Source organism: Triplophysa dalaica, chromosome 8 (genome assembly GCF_015846415.1).
Source record: "Triplophysa dalaica isolate WHDGS20190420 chromosome 8, ASM1584641v1, whole genome shotgun sequence".
NCBI classification, from domain to species: Eukaryota; Metazoa; Chordata; class Actinopteri; order Cypriniformes; family Nemacheilidae; genus Triplophysa; species Triplophysa dalaica.
This window is the reverse complement of record NC_079549.1, coordinates 8,599,068-8,625,099: the sequence shown is the minus strand read 5'-3', so window position 1 is coordinate 8,625,099 and position 26,032 is coordinate 8,599,068. Positions and strand designations below refer to the sequence as shown.

At 37.7% G+C, this 26,032-nt stretch overlaps 1 protein-coding gene across 1 annotated transcript in view; it reads right to left on the bottom strand.

Moving 5' to 3' along the window:
• Window positions 1-18,568, bottom strand: part of myo10l3 (myosin X, like 3) — a 62,218-nt gene extending 43,650 nt beyond the window's left edge. The window contains exons 1-2 of the mRNA XM_056754805.1: window positions 18,283-18,568; window positions 2,665-2,763 (exon numbers count right to left, since the gene is read on the bottom strand). Of these exons, the coding sequence (XP_056610783.1) occupies window positions 2,665-2,763; window positions 18,283-18,303 (120 nt within the window). The 5' untranslated portion in view covers window positions 18,304-18,568. The remainder of the gene's footprint in view (window positions 1-2,664; window positions 2,764-18,282) is intronic.
• Window positions 18,569-26,032: the final 7,464 nt, after the last annotated feature.

Below are 26,032 nucleotides of genomic sequence, written 5' to 3'. Positions count from 1 at the left end.
TGGCTAAATCTATTGATCCAGAGTTATTAAGCACACAATCAATGCTTTCGCTTTTGTACTTTAGCCACTCTGACTCATGCACTACTCTGACCATGAGATGAACTAAAACAATGCACATATGAGATATTATAAAATACATTTAAAACCTGAATCTGCCGTAACTGTTTATTATTGCATTCATACGGATCAATGTTCTGTTTGTCAGCAATAAAGTTTCTGCAAAATGTTACTACCGACTAAAACCTTCAACTAGTTCAAGCTCAGGATTTTTAATGAAAAATATTAAATAAAAAATTATAATTGAAGGTTTGGAATTATTGCCATTTTGGTGTCCTCCCATGCAAGTGTCCTGCATTCAGAAAGCTTTGTGTTAAAAGACCACACCCTGCTGTATTGTTGTGTAGAAAAATACATGAATATGTATTATGTGGGTGGGGGATAGAGGATACTAGGGACAAACCAAGGAAGCGATCTACACCCGACGCATCCTCTGTTCCAGAACCAGTCACACCCTACCAAAATCAAATTCAAGCAAAACTGTTTTTGTACTACAAAACACAACCTGACTTTATATCTAAATGCTGAAGATGCTGCTGATAACTGTAATAAAAACATCTGATGTCTAAAATAATTTAAATTTTAGGAAATTCACAGAATTATGTCTACGTTTATTGGACAAAATTCAGATGGTTCTCATCTCTAATGGGTTTAAGAATTCATATGAAATGAACACAGCACTTTGTTTTGAATCAATGTGCATTGGAAAAGCACTTTAAAAAATCAAATGGAATTAAATTAAATTAAAGTTTAAAAACAGTGGGGATAAATCACTGATGCTTATTAGTAAGTTATACATTTTAAAAGCTTACAGACTCTTTATGCTATTGCACTCAATGCTTATTCCATAGCTTTAGTCTGATTGGCTCAAGTAATTGGATGAAGGTTCTCAGTTTGATGGCTAAGGATCGAGCTAATGTTTGGAAAGGGGGTTACATTTTGCTTGAGACCTGTAGTGTTTTTCTGCTGGAGGAGCTTGTTCTAGACCCTTGTGTGTTAATGCTGATAAATGAGCAGTGTGTCATAGAAGTGTCACTCTCTTCTCACAGACATTTGTGAATCACTCAAACCCTCCTCTTCTGATCTCTAGTTTGCCATGGATGCCACTGCAAGCTTGTTAAATTAAACATGCAATGGGGTCCAATGCACTTCTAAAACAGACCAGGTTTTTATAAACCTGATCCTGCAATACATGCTTTAAGAGAGGTCTCACATGAAGATGTTCTCTTTTTTGTACTAATTGTAAGATTATCGGTGGTCAATACTGTTGTCTCAGGAACCCTTTCTACAGTTTGATGCATTTCAATCTGATAATAGTCAATCACTTAATGTACTGTATGACTGATCTGATTTAGTGCTAACAGAAAGCCTACTCAGTTACTTAGGGCCATTTCAGAAGTCATTAATATAATGTATTGTGCGAGATATAACAGAAACTTAGTAGATGCATTATGTTTGGTGTTTAAAAGCTCACACTTTAAGCAATTGGAACAATGTTTGCTCATTTATGGCAATTATGCTCAATCTCATATGATGGAACTGTTAATCACGTTGAACAGTTCTTTTGTTGTTTTTTAGATTGGCAGACCATGGAGACCAGAAAATATACATTTACAGCATATTTCATGTAATCTCAATGATTACATCATCATGTGGTATTATATTTTAACATTTTTGTCAAATAGCGGCCTCTGTTAGTACTAAAATTGTATATATTTATATGATAGAATAGAATGGATAAGTACATTCATTACCAAACTCTAAATTACTCTATAGAATTAGGACAAAGCACAATACATACATGTTGACATTCATCTGATACATATATTTTGACCTGCATTCTTTCTCTCATTGTGTTCTTAGAACAGGATTTCCTCAAGACACAAAGCTTTAACAGCGGCTTGATTAAACAAAATGACGAAACTCGCTCACAGACATTCCTGTTATTCATACCAAAGGTCTTGTAATATCTGTTAAAACGTCAGAAGAGTCACAGCGTACTTGCAATAGTTCATAAATATAAACGGAATTCTGGACTTAAAAGAATAATTCCCCTAAAAAATACTTTTCTTGTATAAAAGCAAAGGTACCATAAAATATCTATGTTAAGTCTAAGAAGGCTATACAATATACTGTAGTATCAAACGATTCACTTCACAAAACGTCAGCATGTAGCCAGGAGCTGCTTTTTGGAATTATGTGCTATAGGAACTCTTAGACAGGTGGACCCCATATACTCCCATTATATGAAGCAGAGAGGGCTGCGGATTTACCAAACAATCTTCTTTATGGTTCTACTGAAAAAAAAATGTCACCAACATCTAGGATGGCCTGAGGGTGAGTAAATAAACAGCAAATTTGAGTTTTAGGCTGAACTAATCCTTTAACACACCATGTTGTGGTGTTTCTATATTCATTTGTCTATGTCTAAGGTCAACAAATACCTAATCCTGCTGAACATACTGAACATCTTAAGCCTATTTACACTGAAGAAAAAGCCATGTTTGGAACAACATTACAGAGAGTAAATTATTATTTTTTGGCAAACTACTTCTTAAAACAGTTGAAAGATGTTTATTTGAGTTTGAAGCAGATTGTTCATCTTACCTCTCCGTAGTCGGTGGTGAGGATGAGGGTTTGCTCATCACAGCAGCTGACGGTGGACGGCAGGAGCTGATCCTTGTCTCGCACCCAAACACGAGCACCCTGAGACAGAGACAGACATAGACAATTAAAGCAAACTGGAAAAAATGTGACTTATTAAAATCACCTGTGTGGTTGCTATAGAAGCGAAATATGGATGCATATGGATGGGAACACCTTACTTTATATACTTCTAAAAAGGGCTGAGGAATGAATATGATGAAGGGAAGTTGAAAGAGTTTCAATTGACCCATGCAGAAGTTGTGAGGTTTGACGTGTATGAAAGCAGTGAACTTAACCTTTAAATCCTGCCGTGATCTCTCTTTCCTTCACCATAAAAATGGTCCACACAAACTATTTTGCTAATCATTCATTTCTCAGACAGTGGTGCATTTGAAATTTCTTGCTTATATGCGGGCAGCAAAGAAACACAATTTATGCCTACAGCACATGCTGCAGACAAAGGCCTCTGAGGGCATCAAACTATCTCCTATTCGATTTTTAAAAAGAGATGTTTGTTTCTCATGTCAGTGTTAATAATAAAAGCTCTATAATTCAAAGAAAATTGATGGTGCTTGCCCATGTAAAACAATCAATGCTAAAACAGAATTCAAAATTCATGTTAAAAATAAATGTTATACCATCAATATACTTCAAATGCTACAACTTAAAGGAAAAGGTCACCAAAAAATGAAACAGCGTTGACCCCGATTGACTGGCCTTGTATGGACACAAACATTTCTCAAAATATGTTCTTTTGTGTTTCAGAGAAGGGTCATACAGACATTTTATTAACATGAGGGTGAATAAATGATGACAAAATATTATATATGTTTTAATAATATATATGAATTATCCCTTTAACAATATTTCCTGTTTACAAAACAACCGCTTTTAAAAGGTGACCCAATGCTTTTGTCTTAAGCCTTTAAACAGTCATGACTTCCATGTTTTTGATCAGGAAGCCAAGAATGCAGAAATGGAGATGCAAAACAGGAAAACACATATTTGGCTTCAGAGACCAGTAGTCATTTCCTGCTATTGTTAGCCAAGCAAACTCCTTGTTGAATAGCACCCAGGTCCTTCTCATTTATAGTAAAGACGGTCACACTAACACTGACAGGTACATATCTTCACAGCGAAAGCATTCAGATGACCAATGAAGTGATGAAGGAGTAGTTTGTCCAACAGCACATGAGAACCAAAGGATCAAGGAGAGCAGCGTCCACCGCGAAACCCAAGCCCCAAGGTCAGAGCTCAGAAATATCAATCCTCATTAACTATTAACAACAAGCTGACATGTGCAACAGCAACGGGTTCCATTTGCAGCACGTGCTGTCATGCACACAATATATAACCACTATTTCCAAAACATGCTGAATGAAGTTGATCATAGACACATGATACGCTGGATCATAATGAGGCCAGACAGGTTCAAGTTTCAAGTTGAGGGTAAAAATAACCTGGTTACCTGGCCGACAGGTAAATCCATGTTATGATCATATAAATTAAGATGATCATCTGGTGAAGTTTAAAAACACGATTTAACTAACCAAAAATGGTCATGGTAACTGAAGCTTTCAAACATTGGTGTGTGTACCCTCATATAAAACAATTTGTTTGATTTTTTAAAATGTGGCGCTACACAGTGCTTCACTTCTAGAAGGCCATCTTTGAGAATACAAATGTGTATTTTGTGTCAACTGTGTCAACACAGTGAATGTGGTCTTCACAACACAGTGAAGCCTTTTCACAGTGAAAGGCTTAAAAAGCCTTGTTAAATGTAGCACTAATGCTCGGGGGCCTACGGGACTGAGTTAAAAGGGCACTAAAACAGAAAAATAAAGGAAAGAGAAGCTAAAACTGTCTGCTAATGTGTCTCCCATTACAGAGAAACAGCAAACATTCAATTTCTCTGCCACATTCAATCATCACAAACGAATGACAAGACTAAACACGATTCAAATCCTCCACCCACTAGCATGTGCCATAGGCGTGCACTCCAGAAGAAAAATCAGCTCCGGATAAGACAATGGCATAATTTACAAAGAAAACGCACCTAAAGCGTTTTTTATTCATCTAAAATCAAGAATCAAGGGACGGGTCAGACAGGTCTGCAACTGGCACCGGACACAGAAAAGCTGTTTCACGTGATGAGACAGAGAGAATTTTATTTTATTAAAGTTGATGCAGGTCTGCGGATTTAGGTAGATTAAGCGCCATGGTTACATAATTCTGAATTATAACGTTCAGGCTTTATGGCACGTGGAGTCGTGCTTCAATTACTTTCCTTGTGAGAAGAATTTCTCTAATAGATATATGGAAATAAACATGAGTTGATCCGCTTATTTATTCTTTTTTGGTAATTGATAAAAAAAAAATATGCTCAGAATAAAGACGGTTAGTGTATGCAAGTAAATAGAGGTGAACATGACCAATAAATATGACAGATGGAAACTCAGGCTGCAGCAAAATAAATTATTATAAGATGGATCCTGCAACATAATTGTCAAATTATTGTCAAATTGTTAACATGAAGAGGGATTCCTGTTAAATTAAACACTTTTTGTCAATTTACTCCAATGCATTTGGGTAGGGCACTAAAGGCAAAATATGCACCTGAGCTGAAGAGGTTTTAAAAATGGTCATGGGAAATCATTGGGTTAGCTTTTGATTTGGCAAGCACACACCAAGAACACCCTAGCAATGAAATACAAACCCCAGCAATGCCCTGGCAACCAGCAACAACACCCTAGCATTGAAGATACCCATTGTGCCCCACATCATCCCCCAAAAACGTCAAAATGGTCATGTAATCTATTTTTAAGTCATGCTGAACATCATAAATTCCAGCGTTTCATATTCATTTTGAGTCAACTCTAAAGGAAAGAGAAAGTCTGAACCTCTCTCCTATAATAATCCCACTTTAATGACAATGTTTGAACCCAGACATGTCTCCACTGGCACGGCTGGAAAACCGCTGTGCCCCGCTCTGTGATGTCATACATTATGCGGTGAGGTTGAAGATTTTCCACATGAGAGCTGCAGGATGCTGCATGCTTTGTGCATGGACTGCATTGCACTGTATAGGCAACAGATGGTCACAGAAACACAAACCTCCCTCCATTCTCTCCACATTTCTTCTCCCACCTTTCCATCACCTCGGCCGTCTCAAAACAGAATGGTCATGCTCGAGTCCCAAGGGCAACCAAGCGGAAACTCCTCAACAAAAGCCAGCTGGGCAGCTCAAGACACAGAGTTTAGACTGTCAAAGTGCAGCACATGTGTACTTTATGACATGAATAGAGTTCTTGCTTTACAGAAGCTTAGACACTATGACTATCAATACAAGACACAATTTGCAAAAGTTAAATAATAATAAGGAAATAAACCTACTGTAAGACAATGGTTAAAGTGATATTTCACCTCTTGTTATTTCAAACCTTAATGAGATTCTTTCATCCACACAACACAAAAGAAGATATTTTTAAGAAAGTCGGTAACCGAACAGCACTGGCCCCCATTCACTTCTATTGTATGCAAACAAAACCAATGCAAGTGAATGGGGGCCAGCTAACATAATTTTTCAAAATATATTTTTTGTGTTGTGTGGAAGCTCTTAACCCTGTGTCAATTCATAACCTCGCTAGATGCCGCAAAATAGACTGGACCTTAACTCAGCTGTCACTGCTCCAAACTTACAAAACATTATTAAAAATAATTATTTCATTTTAAAAACAAAAAACACATTTTTAAGCACCCTGTGACTCTGAACCATTTACTATTAGTGTTGTGTGTTCAACAGTGCCATATTTGGAGGAGATTTGCTAATGAATGAGCGTCAATCATTCATGAGTACACACAGCGCAAGGTGGCGTGTCTCTTTCTCCTTGTGGCAGTTAGCCCAAGACCAAGAGTATCAAATGTCCAATCAACTCCACAAAAGAAAACTAATCAACTTCCACAAATAAAGACAAAGAGATTTGCCATGTTTTTCCGATCAAACAGCACTGTGTGGAATTTCAGTATTTAAGTGCTCAGGTTTGTTTGAGAGGATCTCGAGGGGTCTTTGCCAATATCATAAAGCTTCTTTTTCAGAGGCAGCTGGTCACGCTCTGTCTCAATGGCATCCCTGCACACTATTTAGATTTCAAATAGTGACACTTATTCAAATTATCATAACAATACCAAAACCTCTGTTGACCTCCTGCTTTCCTGGATAGCAGCTGTGCAGAAGTGAGGAGCACTTCACATCATTGAGGAATGACTGACTTTAGATTGTAGGAATAGAATTATGTTGCAATATTACATTTACAGTACATTATACACTTGATGCTTTGTACAGAGTGAGTTACAGTGCATTCCAGGTATACATTTTCTATGTTTCGTGGGAATTGATAACAGGCTTTATAGAAAGTTAAATGGATTTAATGATTATAAGAGGAATTGTATTGGATTAAATGGAAACTATAATGTCTACTGGTATGTGATGGATTCTATTGGTGGGCTGATTTTGGGCACATGGCATCCAATAGAACACCCTTAAATCCTAATACCCAAAAAACACACTACAAAAAGGAGTTTTCTAATGGTTTTTATGGAAAAAGGCTAATGGTTCATGATGGTACTGTATTTTAATTTAGTAAAACTCTTTTCAGAAGGGATGGCAAAAAACATGCAGTTAAAACCAACATTTTTCTATATCAAAACAGTCAGCTTCCTCTTGAATTGTTTCAGATTTGGGGATTTGACCTGTGGATTACTGAGTGACTGGAATGAAGTGGGATTGGTCAAGAAATGAGTGAGATTAGAGGCTGTAGTTGGATTGGATAACCTGAAATTGATGAGAGATCACGAGAATGAGAGATTATTGCTGTTGAACATCCAAAGCCCTTCTGAGTTCAATACCTTTTAGACCTACAGATGTGCTTTGATGAGGATAGTCTTGAAATTAAAGAAAAATTCACCTCAATTTTGTCATCTTTTTTTAAATTGTATATAGTTCAAAACCTTTCTTCTGTGGAACACTAAAGAAGATATTTTGAGAAATGTCTCATGGTTTTGTCTCCATACAATGGACAACAATAGGAGATGATGTTTTTTAGTTGCCAACATTCTTGAAATATGTTCTTTTGTGTTCTGCAGAAGAGAGTTATACAGAATTGAAATTACATGAGGGTTAAAATATAGTTAAAAAATTGTGAACTGACACTTTTTTATTTATTTAAGATATTCCAATTCCAATTCTGATTCTTCTTATCAATTCAGATTCTTATTGATTCCCAGAAACCTGTCGATTCTGATTTGATTCCTAAACTTTCGATTCCGAACCCTATTGATGATGGTCAACCTGTCTAATATATGAGTTTACAACTACATACACCTTTATGTAGTTTTTCAACTAGTCGGTTTTGAAACCTTGTTAATGCCAATCTCTAATTATTTGTGCAAAAGTCAATCTTTCGATTTCACCATAATCGCAAGAACATGTTCACACAAATCACACAAAATATTCACTAATCACGAGTGTAGTTGGAGAGAGGAAACTGTGACTACTGTACATCAGAGAGTACTGCCAAATGATCTGTGAAACCAAGACCACTCTCCCCAACCAATGTCCACAGCCTCCCTTGACTTCTGTGACATCATGCAGGCCACACCTAAAATCTGGGTCACAACAGCAACGGCTGTTTAACATGCAATATGAATGAGGGCCATTTGATGGTCACACAATGCTGTACTCAAACATTCTCAAACTCATTTCAGGAATTATCCCACAGAATTGTTCTCAATTCAATTCAAGTTTATTTATATAGCGCTTTTCACAATGTGCATTGTTCCAAAGCAGCTTTACAGGGGCAAACAGGAAAAACAGAAAAGGTAAAACACAGCACAGTGCATGGTGTTTATTGAACAAGAAAGATCATTCTAATAAATAATATCTAATTAATAAATGAATAAATACAGTCTCCCGGTGAGCAACCCAACACTGCCCTGCTGTGGTGAGGAACCCAAACTCCAATGATTGATTAATGGAGAAGAAAAAACTTGGGAGAAACCAGGCTCAGCCGGGAGGGCCATATCCCCTCTGACGTGTCATAGCTGCACTCAGTGACCCCGACCAAAAGCCACCGAGCAAATATCCACGAGAAAGAGGGAGAGCCCACCATCTGCAACCCAGAAAGTCACACTCAACGAAAACCGTGCACGTTCAACCCGGTCCCACTCCACGATCGAAAAAAAACAGAGGAAAAACCAGGGAAAATAGTAATGGCATGTTGTAGCTTTATTCCTCTGTTGTCCAACAACGACCACAAAACAAGATCATACCGGACACACACAGCCCCAGCAGATGAATCCCCACAACCAACGAGCCCCCCCACTCCCCACAAACACCCACCCAACAACCTCCAATCAGGGCCACCGAATGGAGCTATAACTTCAAACTGCTGACATCTGATGTAAGTTTAACATTAAATACCAAGTGTAACTTCATCATTAATGTGACAAGTAGTCCGTCTTTGCTCTTGTTTGGGGATGTAGTGGTCTGAGCTGGGATGGTCCGATGGTCGTATTTCTCTTGGGTGGTGGTGGAATTGCCCTAGATGGAGCTTCGTTGGTCAATCAGTCTGCAGCTGTTGCTGGCGTAATCTCTAGGTGGGGATGGGCATATGTCGATCATCTGGACCTGGCGGAATTTCTTCCTACCTCGGGATGGGCATCCCGAGGCGAAGGCAGAAGGAGAATAATTAGCGTAGCTGCTGTTCATTAACTATGCATTAAGTGAAAGTTTGGCTGAAAAAATATGTCTTTAATCTAGATTTACATTGGGAGAGTGTGTCTGACCCTGGAATTACTAGTCATCCAATGATTTATGTCCTCGATGCATTCTGCTAGTTTGGATAGTTTGAAGGAATCATCTGGTCTGGATGAGATATATAGCTGAGTATCATCTGTATAACATTGGAAGCTAATTCCAATATTTTTTAATAATGTTGCCAAGGGGCAGCATGTATATGGGGAAAAGCAAGGGTCCTAAAACCGATCCCTGAGGTAATCCATAATTTACTTGCTTGAGATTTGACGATTTCCCATTTAAATGGACATATTGATATCTTTCTGTTAAGTAAGATCTGAACCATTGTAGTGCCTGTCCCTGAATACCAGTATAATTGTGTAAACGATCTAATAGTATTTTATGGTCTACAGTATCGAAAGCAGCACTAAGAGTGAGATGTTACCTTTATCTGATGCAATAAGAAGGTCATTTGTAATTCTAACGCGCGCAGTTTCAGTGCTATGATGCAGTCTGAAGCTAGACTGAAACTTTTCGTGTATGTCATTATTTTGTAGGAAAGTACACAACTGAGTGGACACTACTTTTTCTAGTATTTTAGACAAGTACGGGAGATTTGAAATCGATCTATAGCTTCCAAGTTTGTTGGGGTCTAAGTTTGGTATTTTGATAAGAGGCTTAATTACAGCCATCTTAAAGGGTCCAGGGACATGTCCTAGATTAATTGACTAGTTAATAATGTTACAAATGGGCTCAATTCCAACAGGTAGTAGCTCTTTTAATAAGGTAGTCAGAATGGGGTCTAATAAGCATGTTGTCGGTTTGGATGTTGCAATAAGTTTAATCAAAACTTCCTGACATACAGGAGAAAAACACTGTAGCTTTTTTTTTGGGTGATGGTCGATACTAATTCTTCAGACACACTTGGAGGTTTGGTTTTAGCTATGTTGTCTCATATTTTTTCGATTTTCTCTGCAAAAAATGTCATGATTGCTACCAAGGTGCAGCGGAATAGCCAGGTAAGGTGAAGTCTGTTTGTTTGTTAATTTAGCAAATGTACTAAATAAAAACCTTGGATTGTTTTTGTTATTTTCTATGAGGTTACGGAGGTGCTCGCCTTTTGCTGCTTTTAGTGCCTTTTTGTAACACCTAACGTGCAACTGATACATTTACCACATTACCAATTGAGAACATGTAAATCCGCAGTTGAATTGACAGTGGGGGAGAAGGGGCATTGTTTTGTACAGGGTCAGATAAACAGCCTTGATGTTCCGTCAACAGGCTGACAGCAGTATGAATAATTGATGCTGGAGTGCAGCTGATAAGAAATTAGCTAATGGAGACACTGTAAGGCCCAGGGGAGGACACTTCCCAGACTTCCCCCGGACCACACAATAGAGAGAGAATGCTGTTAGCATCCAGAGATGCTGATACTTAATGGTATTAACCTTACAACGAGATGCATGAAGCACAGCCTGGAGACAGTGATTAAAGGTACGCGTTTATTTACTCTCAGTATGATTGAAGCCTGTGGATGAATGTTTTGTTGACAAGTTCTGTGTGGAAAAACACATAGCTGTTAACCTTAAAGGGATAGTTCACCCAAAAATAAAAATTCTTGCATCATTCATTCACCCTCGTGCCTTCCAAACCTTTAAGACGTTCTTGCTTCTCCAGAACATAAAATCTGTTATTTTGAAGAACGTGGTAACTAAACAACACTGGCCCCATTAACTTCCACTGTATGAGCCCAAACCGGCTACCTTAAAATATCCTCTTTTGTGTTTTACATAAGAAAGAGTCATATACTGTATATACAGGTTTTTTAGTAACCAAAGGAATAATATCCAAACAGATCTCATCCCCCATTTACTGCCAGGGTAGGGAAAATAAATACTATGGGGGTCCATGGGGGATGTGATATGTTTGGTTGCTAACATTCTTCCTAATATATTTATTTGTGTTTAGAAGAAAAAATACATTTCTACAGGTTTGGAACAATCTGAGGGTGATTGACAGAATTTTCATTTTTGGGTGCACTATTCTTGTAAGCCAAGCTAATTACTTCATACTTTATAAATAAATAACAATATGGTACAATCTAAAGGTATAATCCATCGCAAATCTCCCTAAATATTGTTAAATAGAAATATATGCCTCAAAGTAGGGATTATGTTATATCTTCCTTATCATTGAATAAACACATCTGAAGTTTAATAGCAATACCAAAATACCCGGTAAAATATTGTAAAAAAACTTTGAAGAGAAGAGATTCCTTCTATTTCACATGCCTGTTTTCACCCATTACAATCCCAGGCTTTGAGAAGTCTAATATCACTGTACTATACATTTTCCATAAAGCACTATCTGTACATCAGCTGTTGAGGTTCGAATGAGTCAGGTTATTGCTGGAGCACAGACTCCGTCTAATGTGGGGAGCCAGCAAAGCAATAAATGTTGACTGACTCATCGGTGTTGAGCGAGTGCTTCAAATCAGCATCAAATAACATTATCAAACCAAATGAAATGAAATTTTACATTTGTGTACTAAAGGTATTCCAGCCTTCCTCTTGTCTGTACATAACATCTGCAACTCAGTGAATACCAGCCAGAGTACCACACAAATTGTGATCCCCACTGAGAATATAATGTTGTAATTTCTCCACTGCACTAATGAGACTTGTACACACACAAACATACTTGTTCAACTCTTTGCCAGGGAATAACATGAAAAGCAACTTGCTGCTTGTTGAGCATGTTAACTGCTAAGCATCATTGATGAATGAGTCACAAACAAACAAACAAATAAATTACAGTTATTTTCAGTGATACAGCTTTCTCTTACGGGATGACAGTTCAACTCATGTAAATGTTTGGCCTTCACTCTGTTTTGAAGACGGATGTCTGTAACCCACGTGTCACAGACGGCACTGTTAGGGTAGAACTCTTACTAGAAAAGGAAACTCAACTTCTGGACCAGGTAAACAGTTATATGTAAAGTGTGTTATTCTAAAACTGAGGTCACTACAGAGAATTTTCATTTGAACTGCAATAAATAAACAATCACATATTAACCACTCAATGACTTTAAACTGATGTGTATAGTTGGCTGCTTGTCTGTTATAGCTCTAGGGATGTTTTGCATTGTATACCAGATTTTACTTTTATATAATTTAGCAAACACTTTGGTCTAAAGCAACTTCCGAATAAGGGAGCATTCAACATTTTCTCTCAAAAGACGGTTTCAAATACAGCAGATTCACCTGTATGTGAAATTTAATAAATAATAAAATCGATAATGTTTCATGATCAGTTTTATCCTATCACCATGAGAGCTGAGACGTTCAGGTCGGGTCACAGGTGGTGAGATAGCATTAATGCGCTGTAACATTGGAGCTGTCAATTATGAAACGAATCATGGTGAAACAAACTTAAATCATGATAGGATTCATATTTATTAAAATTTGAAATTGTTGTAAAACATATTGTTGTATTTAACATAGAATTGCCATATAAATTCAACATCCACCAATCACCAATCCACACCCAGATATATTTTTTGCGTTATTATGTGACCTGTGTTTATTGGACGTGTCCTTCCACAGCATCCCCCATGAATATTTCCTGGGCCTTATCAGGGGTCCGTCTCTTGTGAAAAGATTAAAAAAAAAAGGCCTGATTGTGTTAATAAGAGCCTTTAAAGTCTGTCTGCTACAGCCGTCTGCTCCGATTGCCCTGAGCTACAGCCACTGACAGGGCATATAATAATGCTACACCATCACCAGAAGGACAGGAAGGATGGGATGGTACGGATGTTGTGAAAAGGTGGGTCTATTTGACTAATATATCGGCCCTGAGGTGATGACAATTTGTACATATGGCTTATTATGTCAAAACAGACAATCATTAATATTTAATGGAACTTTACACTGGAATATTACTCAGCTTGTTTAATATTGGATGTTACAAATCCAATGTATTTAAACATCTCTCTGAGGGAAACAGGAAGTGATCTCACACACTCCAAAAAAATTCGCAAAAAAGATTGTGTCCAAACAATGTTCAAGCTGCAGTCTTCAAGCTGCCTGACTGGTACATTGGCACAAACTGTCCACTAAAAAGATTTTTCTTCCACATAATTTGCCCCTGAGGCAAAACAAAAGCTGTGTTTAAATGGCTCAATTTTTCAGATCCACGACCAGCAGGGGGGCAGGAGCAGTGGCAGATGTACATGCAACAGAGGGCAGAGGTACAGTATTAAGAAAAGAAGGGGGAAGGGGTGTAGTCGGTTGTATAACTTACACATAAAAACAAGCCAAAGATGTGCGGTTTTACCTCTCAAAATCCCTAATGAGTTTGACATGACATGGATGTAAATCTTAGGTCTATTGTAGAGCTTTAAGCGGAATAGCGCATAAGCAATGTTGAAGCAGTAGCTAAAAATGTCTATGGCGTCCCAAATAAACAAACTCTATCGCCCGCAAAGAATATAGCCCGTGTTCATCAAGTTCTTAGATGTGGCTAGCCATAGCCATGACCATTGTAAATTACTGTGATTTCCTCATGCATGGTCATGTACCGCTATGAACAAAACCAAAAATGGCCTGCTTTTAATGATAAAATGGGCTGAGGGTTGAGGGTATAAATGTGACTTCAAAACCTCCAGTCTAAATACATTCAGATATTAAGATGTGAGGATTGAAACCCTGCCAGTGCCTGGAATTATTTTTTAAAAATGATATATCTATTTCAACTGTTAAAAGAAAGTAAGTATATCAAAGCATCAGCAAATTCATCACAGCAATCCCTTAAAGCCCATAATTAGCAGGAAAACAACCAAGCTGCTGCAACAGATTGGCCATACACAAGACCAATAAAGCCAACGGTCTGAACAAAGAGTCTCCGGATGAACCCATCTGGGTTTTGTGTCCAGATGCACACTGTAACTAAGGGTGTATTGAATATTCATGAAACATTGGTGACGACTTTGCTGACAGTATACAAATTAAGCCTTATATTTTTACTTGCTCATTAGGCCTGCCACAAACATGTTATAAACTTGATCTCTGATTTTGTAGCATAAATCAAAAATGCACTGAACTGTAAAAAATGTTCTGAGTGAATATAACCCATATAAAAGAATATGGCTATTTAGTGAACTCACAAAACACTGTATCTTTCAAACAGACTAATAGAGCAGTCTAGAGAATAATCAAACCTTTCAGACCACTGCTCATGACTGCATCGAATAGGATTATATGACCTTGTGGGATTGCCGCTGTACCCAGCTCAAAAACAGCAGACCAGTTTGAATTTATATAACTCCTGCACTTGCAACAAGGCCCCTTTAAAATAAACAATAGCTCTACTGTTGATGGGAACATGCTTCATCTGTAAATATCTTGAAAAAACATTAATAGATATTTTACTAATTTTTATTATTATTTTTCAATTTTTTTATTATCATTTTTATTATAGTTTCACAATACACCTGTATTGTCAATAACCGTAATATTAATAACCGTGATTATCAATATCATGTGAATACTACACTTGTGATAATAGCAAATATCCAATAATCGTTTTTGAAAGCTATTTTTCACACTACCAGCTATTGTCCGATTTAAAAACGGCCGGTAGTTTGAAAACATCCGATGATCAGGGCTGATGTATCCTGTCCATTAAAAGAAGACAATAGAATGCAATGGATTAACAAAAATGTTAATGTTAACGAACATTAGTTTGTTGTTCAATATCAATAGTCATTATATGAATAAACAACATTCAGAAAGTTAAGAAATGTTAATTTAATCTTTAGAAATGGTGAGCAAATAATCAGCATCAGCAGATTTCACTATCAATAAACAGCATGGGTATAGGCGAAGAAATTTACTATCCGTGCATCTCTAAATATTACAGTATTTTCAATATTCTTCTCAATAAAAGATGGGCCATAAATGCTATACACTTTGCACAAACAAAACAGGTGTGGCAAAGAACAGGATCAGGAAAACAACAGTTTTTTTGTTTTAGGCTTCCTGTCTTGCACAGCCAATAAAGCACAAAAGGAAAAGCTCTGATTTTACTTGCCACCAATATCTAAGTGCTGAGCCACAGCAAAGCATTCAATAACAAAAACCTTGTTTGTTTAAATCTAATTCACAAACTCTATCGACACTGTGGTCAACAAAATAAACTGTCATCTATCAGCAAATAATTTATCGCTGCCATGTCACTGCATGAATAACTGATAAGCGACAGCAATGCTTTGAGTCACAAGTTGGAAGCACTCAATCTATATAGGGCTCATCGTGTGAAACCCAAACCAGAAGAACTTCATTTTGAAAGCTGTAAGGTGACCACCAAGCTGTAAGGCTTGGAATCTCGGGTCAGGGTTAAGAGGACCGGGATCCTCCGGACAGGAATGTGTCTGGAAAAGGAATCCGGTGTTGAATGCGAGACACCCTTCCACTCAACGTTTTAAAAGCAGGAATTCCATCATTAAAGCAGGGCAGCTGCTGCTTCAGTCGACATGATCATTTCATCTATCCTTTTTTAGGTTGCTCCTATGAAGAGGATTTTGAGGGTATTTTTAACATAGCTGACACTTGGTGTATTCGTGGATCTATTAGGATTGAACAGCATTCTTCAGGTTGGTATGCGAGCAGGAAACACCAGGAAATTTTCAACCAGGTCTGTGCCTTCACCAGACCAGCTAGCTTTAAGTGGAAGATATTAGTATGAGAACATGCAAATTATCTAAAATGTAAAAATGACTCAAGAGAAACAAAGGGTTGTGAAAGTTCAAATCACAGATGACCATATCACAGGTGTTGTGCTGAGTGGAACGGGAAGCTTCATGCTTCATAAATCTCTCCATGAAAGGATGAACCCGGTCTGGGACCGTCAGCGTAATCCTAGTCGTTGATCTCGTGATCTAAGGGTGTGGATAGGTGAGCACCAGCAGGAAGGTCTGACACACACTTAGTTTTTAGTTTAGTGACTGACTCATCAGATGGGAGAGGATGGATGAGGGATTTTCCGAGTAAGAACACAGCCATGGGGGGTTTATGGATTTAGCAATATTGCGTCTTGGCCCACGTGTAGATTCAGAGGAGATGTCAGGTAATGCTTGAAATATCTGTGAGATTACAGTTACAATCATAGGAATGTTAGCTTAACCCTTGTCATGATTTACAAACCTAATATCTTCACATGGTCATGCCTAAATAATTGTACTTAAGATCCAAGCGTGACTGTAAAAATACTTCTCACGAGTCACGATTGTTAAATTCCAGATTAATTAAAGCCACAGTCCGCTGTGCCAAGTAAAGAATGGGAATTTCCTCTCAATGGCTGCCCACGTCTATAAATAATGTTTACGTTGACACCGCTAAGCCTCTTCATTTCCGGCCGGATACACACATGAGTCCAAGCCCTTAATATCAGATATGTCTCGGACCTCTCTATCCACCCCAGACAGATGTTTAATCATTCTTCGCATTTACTCTCGCCCTCCAGGGCTCCGAACGACACTGTATTTACATCCTGGAAGCTGAATATCCTCTAGCTGTATTATGTCATTGCATTTGCGGCTCGTGCCCCTTGTCTACTGACAGAGAAGCAGGATTCTGTCACTTCTATGTATGAAGTAATGGGTTGTGTGCGAAACAACTGACAGTTTAATGAGATACCAATAACTCCCACAAGTATTTTTTCATAAGACCCTGAAAAAGTTTAGACCACCAGAGGGAGAAAACAACATGTGTAGCATTTGGTAAAAAAAGCATGTAAAAGAAAAGCTCACCCAGAATTCAACAATCTGAAAGTGTTTATTTACCCCCGCTGTTATCTTTTTCTGTGGTACACAAATGTTTTTGGATAATACTTTAATGAGCTTGACAGACATGAACTGTCACTGACAAGAGATTAATAGATAAAAACTGCCTTATTAATGACAAGTAGGTGAATAAATACCTTTAAATATATATATTCCATTAATCATACTGCCACTCCATTTTTTGTTCCGATATCGTACACCTACCACTCTGGTGGTCTCAAGCATTTGGAGCAAGGGGTTTATAGGGCCACCAGAATTTATACAGCAGTATTTTATTTATACCGGTGGAGTTGGTCAGTGTGAGGTCTAAGCTATCGATGTAAGCAGGCCTGTATTTTTTGGCTGACAGACAGTGAACAAGGAGGAGGAATTTCACATCCCTTACATAAAATATCCTGGGGTCTGAATCACATTTTACTTAAGATCAAGATGGTAGACAACTTTGTTCACCCCTGTCCTGAAAGCAGATCTTCAAAGGCAACGATCTTGTGTTAAATAACCTTTGAACTTAATAGTTGTGAGGGGATTGTTTTTAGCTCATCTTGAGTGACAGAGTACCTTTACAGATGTATCACATAATAATGAACCATATGCACCTTTTCAGACTTATAGACCATGTTTATATAGTTATTCAGCAAAATAATATTCTTAGTAATTATTTTACTAAAAAGCATATATATATATAGATTATATATATATATATATATATATATATATATATATATATATATATATAGATATATATATAGATATATATATATAAATAGCTGTTCATGTTAACGATAGATGAACAGATGACAGTTTCTTTAAAATCAAAGTAAATATAGCCTTATATCATATGGCTTAGTTATTAAACTCAAAGCTCACGAACATGCATTTAAAGGTAAAAGCTATAACAAGGATATATGACCGATCGTTACAATGGTATGGTTAAATTTTTTCTTACCTCAACAAAGAAGGTATCCATCTCTGTAAGTCCTAATGTCCCAGTTTTGGGGTGTTTAGGGTACCACTGACTCCGCACACTTTATGGATGCTCCACATTCACGCGGCATTCACTCAGCACAAAGCCCAAGTTCCCATCGCTGAATCCAGACAGTAATTCCTCTCATAAAGCTTAAACGTATTTATTCAAATACCTGACAAACTGACCCCAAAGCGCTATAACGGGTAAATATCTCCGATGGGATCTACGGGAAAGTCTTATGCATCCCGGGTCCTGCTCCTCTCGGGCGGCGCTGGCTTGTGTATCTTTGTGTGGAGGAAACAGTGAAACCGGCTCATTGGGGTATGACCGTCAAGGGCGGGGCTTGCTCATAAACACCGCCCACTGGACACGCCCGTGTGAAGGAGCACTAGTACTGTCACAGGACATGTTTGATAACATATGCATGTCTTGCAAAAAATGTATTGGTTTAATTTTCTCATTTTAGATTATTTGATATTTATGGAGTTTTAAACGCTAAATAAAGATAATAAGATTCCTTATTGTTTTCCATTACGTTTTATTATAGCCTACAGTTAGTGAATCTTTAAATAATAAGAATTGAGATATTAAAATTGAAACCTTTTTAAAATGTAGCTCAATAAGTAATATTAGCCCAATAGTGTTGTTAAGTACATTATTGTCGAGCTATACTCAAATACAGGACGTAGCCTATCATTAAAAAACACTCAACACAGACATTTTGACCATTATAATGAGGTTAATTATAGTCAAGTGAGCTCCACGGATCTCTGTTAACTGCTCGTGTCAAATATTAAGATGTGTGTGGGTCTTTCTATGACTGCAGCCTTTTTTCAGTTTTTTATATCAGCCTGGCCTACAAGGACAGCAAAGGGCCAAAGCAATAGATAATAAGGATCAAAGTTTTCAGTGTGTGGACATTTTGTCTATTCAACTTAGATTTACTTTATTTTTGTCCTGCACCTGAGCCCTTGTGGCCAGTGGATGCACGCCTTTTTTGTTTTTTGATCTATAGCATAATGCCACCATTGGTAAGGCTCATGGGTTTGAGTCCAAGGAAATGTTCTGATCAAACAAATAGCCTGAAAGCAGTGTATGTTCCCTTTAATTAACGCATCTCCCACATGCAAAATGGTAAATGGAGGCAAGCAGTTCTTCTCGGGATAAAATAATGTCCACTCTCAAACTTCATTCTGTTTGTTCTTTAGGTATTCTCACTGGGACAATTTAACAATGAATAATCTTAAAAATCAATTTCAAGCCAAGAGGCTTATTATAACATTATATTTATTTTAAATGATCCACTATCATGGTCCTTTAAAACAAAAACAAAGGAAATGTTTAGGTAATATTTTGATATTAATTTCACAGAATCAATCCCGAATCGACTCTTTGGTGTGCTTTTAAGGATGCAGCCAAGAGACTGTATTTTACCAGATACCTGAGGTCAGACAAAGAGCTCAGACAAAGGAAGGGAGTGGGGTAGCTAATAAGAGCAGCCCATGAGGAAATGGGGGAGGGGCACAGAAGACCACCTGGCAATGTTTCAGTAGCCTCCTGAAACCCCCTGGCGGATATCATCATAATCCAGCACTGACATTTTCATGCAATCATGTTTTGTCCTCATTGGGGAGTATGACAACAACAGTATTTTTTTTACCTTGATAGCCATGATGAACCTAACCCTGCTGAAATATAATTGAATAAAGTTCCTTGGTTGTAACTTATTTTGCATACAATATGGTTTGTCTGTTATCCAAAGGGCACCATAAAACACACTGTAGATTTTACACCCAGTATCACTCTTTACGATTGCATGTTGACTTCAACAACTCGACCAACATGTCTTGCATGTACATAATGAATTTACAATTTATTTTCTTTGGTGACATCTTGTCATGACCAAGGCAACAGTTGGGTAATCCCTTCAAAAACCGAATCTTGAGGCAACAGATCTAGTTTGCAATGTCTCTCTAAAAAAAAAAACTGAACAAAGCTGCTACCAGATGTGTGAGCTGTCAGAAGATCCACTGAGCTACTAAACAGCCCTTCTGTGTGTAAGCAGACAACTCACAATCAGCATCTCTTTCCCCTCAATTCATTCTCCCTACCTCTCTATGTCGCTCTCACACACACTCTCACTGTCTCTCACCACTCTTTAATATTACATAATAAGGACTTGTATAGCATAAAATGAGTACATAATACTAGAGCAGTGTCAAGACAATTTGTGTAGTTCATATAGCATAGCTTAGCTTTGTTCTGATCCCAGATCTTCTCTCCTGCTCTGGCATACCAACTTCGAAGTCAGTTCTGTTTATCTAGGAGCTTTTTTACTTTCTTGCACTCCACCGATCCTGAATCAGTTTACTTGACTCCAAAATTGTACACACAGCGTCTACAAACACATATTTGTATGATGCTCCCTGTTTTGACAGAGAGTTCCTGTGTATTAATGGGAGTCTTTGAAACAGTTCTGACCCTGAATCAGGCCTGAGGCAAGGTCAATTAACCCTCGGCTGAAAGCATCACATCTGAGTTAATGGGGTAAAAAGGAGCTGTCACTACATGATGGAGAACATGTTAGATAAGGAGTATTTTTAATGGGGCTCAATTGTAGTGCAATCACAAGTTATCACATGACAAGCCTTGTAGGGATTATGTAAAAGTCTCCAAACCAAATAGCAATGACTTGATGCAACAGTTGAACAACAACACATTTATTGGACTAATGATGTAACTCATAAAAAATAGCACAGAGCATATAAAGAATCTCTCTCGTTAAACATAAAATACATTTGCACAGCCCTTCTTTCTGTCAACAGCACTGATGTGACTTTATTTTTTCATTCCTTCTGTCTTAACTTTTTTTAAGTAGTTTGCTTCTCTGGACTTACTATAATGCTGCTTTGATACACTGCAATGTTCTGAATTGAATTTCAACTTTTGCAATGAAATCACAACACACTACCAGTGAACTGCAGAAACTCAGACTGTGTTGTGCAATTTCTAAACCGTCTAATATTAAATATGCGTTTAATGTTACATTTTTACAGGAACTACTTTGCAACATTTACTGATGACACAATATTGAAAAACCCATTATCCAAGAAGTTTGATGTGTCGAATAAGGACAGAGCTCTGTATCACTGTGTCCAGCGGGTTTAACCTCATGTCTTCAAATAAACAAACTTCAACCTGTTACATTCTTTAAAGACCAGTGTCTTTTGGACTTAACTGAGGCTTTCTCAATGCACCGGATGTCACAGTACAAACAATTAGCGTCTGAGTGACCAGTAATCTGGATGATCTCATTCACTCTCTGTTGTAAGTCACAATGTATTTATGGCACGAGACATTAATGCTGAGAAACATTTATCTAGTATCATCAAACACTAATTTGGGGGATTTTCTCAGAGTGACAGAAACAGATCATAAGTGTAACATGATATTAAATATCACTCTTTAGGTCTATGCTGTTGTATGTATAGTGTGTATAGTGTTGATCCTTGATACTGAACGATCAGCATCAATTGGTGTAATACATTCACAAGAACACACTATGATCTCAAAGACCTTTTTACAGTACCAAGCTACTATTTGTTTAATTGCAAAGCACGTGGCTTATTGTTTATGTCGCAATGTTCTTTAACTGTTTACGTAGGCCTATATCTCGAAAATAAAACTTTAAAAGATGATTTGTTGACAGAAATGCAATATATATGACTCTTTCTTCAAAGGTATATAAAGACCTTACATAATGAACCATAATGCTTTTATTACCTTAGAATGAGCTATTTCTATCTACATACACTGCGGGTCCCTTTAAATGGAATTCGCCATGTTGTTCCTAAACAGACAAACTGCTCTACAAAGGGTTTCGTAAATATGTTATCTCCTTTGGCAAAGAAGCAAAAATGGGACGAAATGTGCTGTGTCAGCGACCGTATTTTTTCAAAGGAAGGGGGAGGGGTGGATTGAGCCGTTGGTTGCCAGATTGAGCCGTTGTGAGCCATTTTGCAACCTCACCGCTAGATGCTAGACCGCTTAATTTCAAACACTGGACTTTAATAAACAATTAGCATTATGTTGTTATTGTTTTATGGAATTTACCTTTTTAAACACCTTATATAAGACAATAACAACACTTATATAATGAGGCCTTTGAGGTTGAACTTTATTGTGAATAATGACATTTTGGATAAAAGGGTCAATGCATAAATGTTTCATATTTTCTTTGTAGTGAATAAAACAAACGGTGGAAGGACAAAGAGTTGAATTTTAGAGGAGACAGATTTGTTTGTGGAACCATCATCCTGCTGTGCATGACATATACAGAGAGGTATGGAATGCAAGAGATCGTGGGGGGCGACAGAGGGGGGTTTAAAATGACCTTACATTGTAACTTTGTAAGAAGATAAAGAGAAGTCCTGCTGTGAAACTAGCAATTTCAGATCATGACTAAAAAAGTCTACATTTCATGTCTGTATTTTAGGGATCTTGAGTGGGTCTGCAGAGACCATCAGTAATGTAACATGATGCTCGCAACATTCCTCATCCATTAGCTTTTGCTATAAAAAGAGGCACATCATCTATCTATTCAATATCCCAGCAACATGCAGAGATATCCTATATAGCCTATTTTATCCCATCCTAAATTTGTCGCACTGAAAAGTCTTATTTAAAATGGATCATCTTATTGACAGTTTTACAGTGTTATAAATTGAAAAGCTCATTTAGCTGTATTTTTATGTATTTTGTTTAGATCTAAAAATGAATCTGTTGCCAATGAGGGGTTGAATTACAGAATACTTTAAATAGGCCAGAGGGAGAAAGAAACATTTTTAAGATAGACAAAACAGCAGATAATTTTGCACAGATCAATTTAAGAAATCAACACTGGATGTCTCTTAAAACCCCATCTGATCTCTTTTCAGTAATAGCAAGCAAAAAATGGTAAGTACGTTATAGAGGATATAATTTATCATCATCAAAAATGTAAACTTAAAGGACACTGCATGTCGTAGTGTTTCGAATGGGAGGAGTGGAGTGAGCTGTTGGTTGCAATTCACAACCTTGCCGCTAGATTTTACTGACTAGACCTTTAAAGAAAATCCAAGAAAATGTCAAAATGCAGTATTAATTGGTTCTTTCAAACAGTTAGAAAACCTGTAGTATTCAACCGCACAAAGAACTTTTTTGTATTTGGAAGACTCGCCTCCACTGTGTGTGAATATTTGGGATTATTCATGGCTCATAATTGGATTTGCATCTTGTTTAATGTGTAATTACTGAACCAGGAGTTTGAATCTGAAGCACACATTTCTGGCCTTCATTTAAAAATACACCATTATTTGGGAATTTAAGGCACTGTCTGTGATTTTGTATTGATCTAAAAAATTTAGATTAAACCTATGTTGGCATACCACAGTCATCTGCTAGAATGAGTAACCCTTCACAAAACACCTATTCCCGTATCCTGATAGTGAGTCATGTGAACGGAGGACTTGAGTAACAGCCAAATCATTCTCAGGATTGACTCATTTATACTGCATTCCACTGCTTAGACAAACAGAGCCATATGACACACAGAGCATGTGCTTATTTTCTCAGCCTGTCTCAATCTCTACATATACTATTAATAACTTAAGTGTTTATTCAAAAGTTCTAACGGTGTGAGTGGGGGAGGAGTGTTGTCATTGAAGAAAATCTGATGGACCCCTGTAATGAACGAGATGGGTCTCAGCTGCAGTGGAAGTAAATTACAAGTTTATTTCAAGAAGAGAACACACCAACGACAGTTAATAGGCAGATAGTCCAGATCACACCAGAATAGCAACCGGCGGGCACGGGCTGGAGGGCGGCACAGTGAGGCCCACAGACCAGAACGTCCTTTGAAGTCTGATAACTGGCATGGGAACCCATGGGTGCGAAGAGATGGCGAGACAGAAAGCGAAGCCCGGAACAGAGCGGATACCGCCAGCGGACTGTCAATTAGCCTCTGGTTGAGAGTGAAGTGGGGTGCAGAGATCGTTGGCAGGAGAGTCGTGTGGCAAGTAGATTGATTACAGTGGGGGGAAACCAAAGCAAGCTATAGCGTTGGAGTCTAAGACAAAATAGTAGCGAGGGACCTGAATCATGTTAAATTAACTAGGCTGAAACTAGGCTGAGACAAGACTGAGACTGAGACTGAGACTGTGACTGTGACTAGACTAGACTAGACTAGACTAGAGAGATATTAAGAGGTCAAAATGGTACATTAAACACGCAACGAGCTGACAAAGGACAAGATTACACAGGGAGCTAAAATAGGGGAGAATGTTATTGCTAACAAGTGTCAGGTGAGAACTAAACGTGCAGCCAGAGAAAGTCTAACAAGGTAATAATTGGGATCACGAGGAGGGGCGAGGTAGAGATGTCCACAAGGGAAACTGTCACCACAAAGACACAAGGGAAAACAACAGAAGTTGGCCGATCAGACCAAGGACATGACCGACCCCTGTTGGATTTATTACTGATAGTATCTCTAAAAGTTTGCAAATATGGCCATATTAATATCCTTAAAATAGCATGAAAACACCCTCATGTCATTCCAAACCAGCATTACTTTCTTGTGCATTACACAAAATAATTTATTTTGAGGAATATTGGAAACCAAACAACACTGACACCCGTTGACCTCCATTTGCAAGCACAAATAATCAGAAGCTTCTTAAAATATGCAGATTTTAATTTACATGGGGAGGAATAAATGATCATAGATTTCACTTTTGTCAGGAACATGTTCACACAATATCTTGGTGGTGATGTTTTATGTTCACATGCGTCTGTGTGTGTTATCGTAACACAGGAGACGTGTATTTTCTTACTCAGCTCAGCTGGGTAATGAACACATTGCTACCTCACACCATTAGTCTTGAGAATTTTTAAAAGAATGCTTTTAAAAACAGAAAGACTTGCTATTCCCCCCAATTCGGGTAATTTACCTTACACAGCACAGCAATCTGTAATCCATAGCATCTGTTTTCCTTTCAAGAACAACCTCTTTGTATTGTCTTTGAATTCTCCTACACTCTGGTGCTAGGCAGATGGTGGGAGACAATGGCCATGGTGTGTATGTGTCAACATGACTGGCCCAGCCGCTGTTTGTCTGGGTCCAGTAAACATTCACAATAAGCACAAGTAATATTTGGTGACAAGCCGTTTCAACAGCCCACCTGTCCTAATTAAAGCTTTGAAGAAACAGGCGGAAATATACATTTGCACAGTGCTGAGTGCTGACAACTGTTGGTTTGTGTAAATGAGGATATTAAGCTTCATTCTTTGTAATAAGTACTGTAACTTCAATCAAATACAAATAAAAATCACATTTACAACATAAATGCAATGACAACGGGGTCTTAAACACACATTTAATTGATAACTATACATCCTCTTACACCTAGAGGTCGCTGGAGAGAGTGTAAATGAATGCGCTGGGACTACTTTCTGTTATCCTGTAGTGACTCTTAATGGTTGAAACAGAAACTTTTTTGAGCGTTTGTGTTAATTGAGAGAAACAAAACTGCTGTTTATCTTTGTTTTGTTACTAATATATTTTTACAAAAATGTTGTTTATACACAAGTTTTAATCAAATGTACATTATAAAATAATGCAGAAATAAGGATTAAATTACTGGATGAACTGAGTTTTTGTGATTTTACTGCCAAAATGAGAATGTTAAAAAGG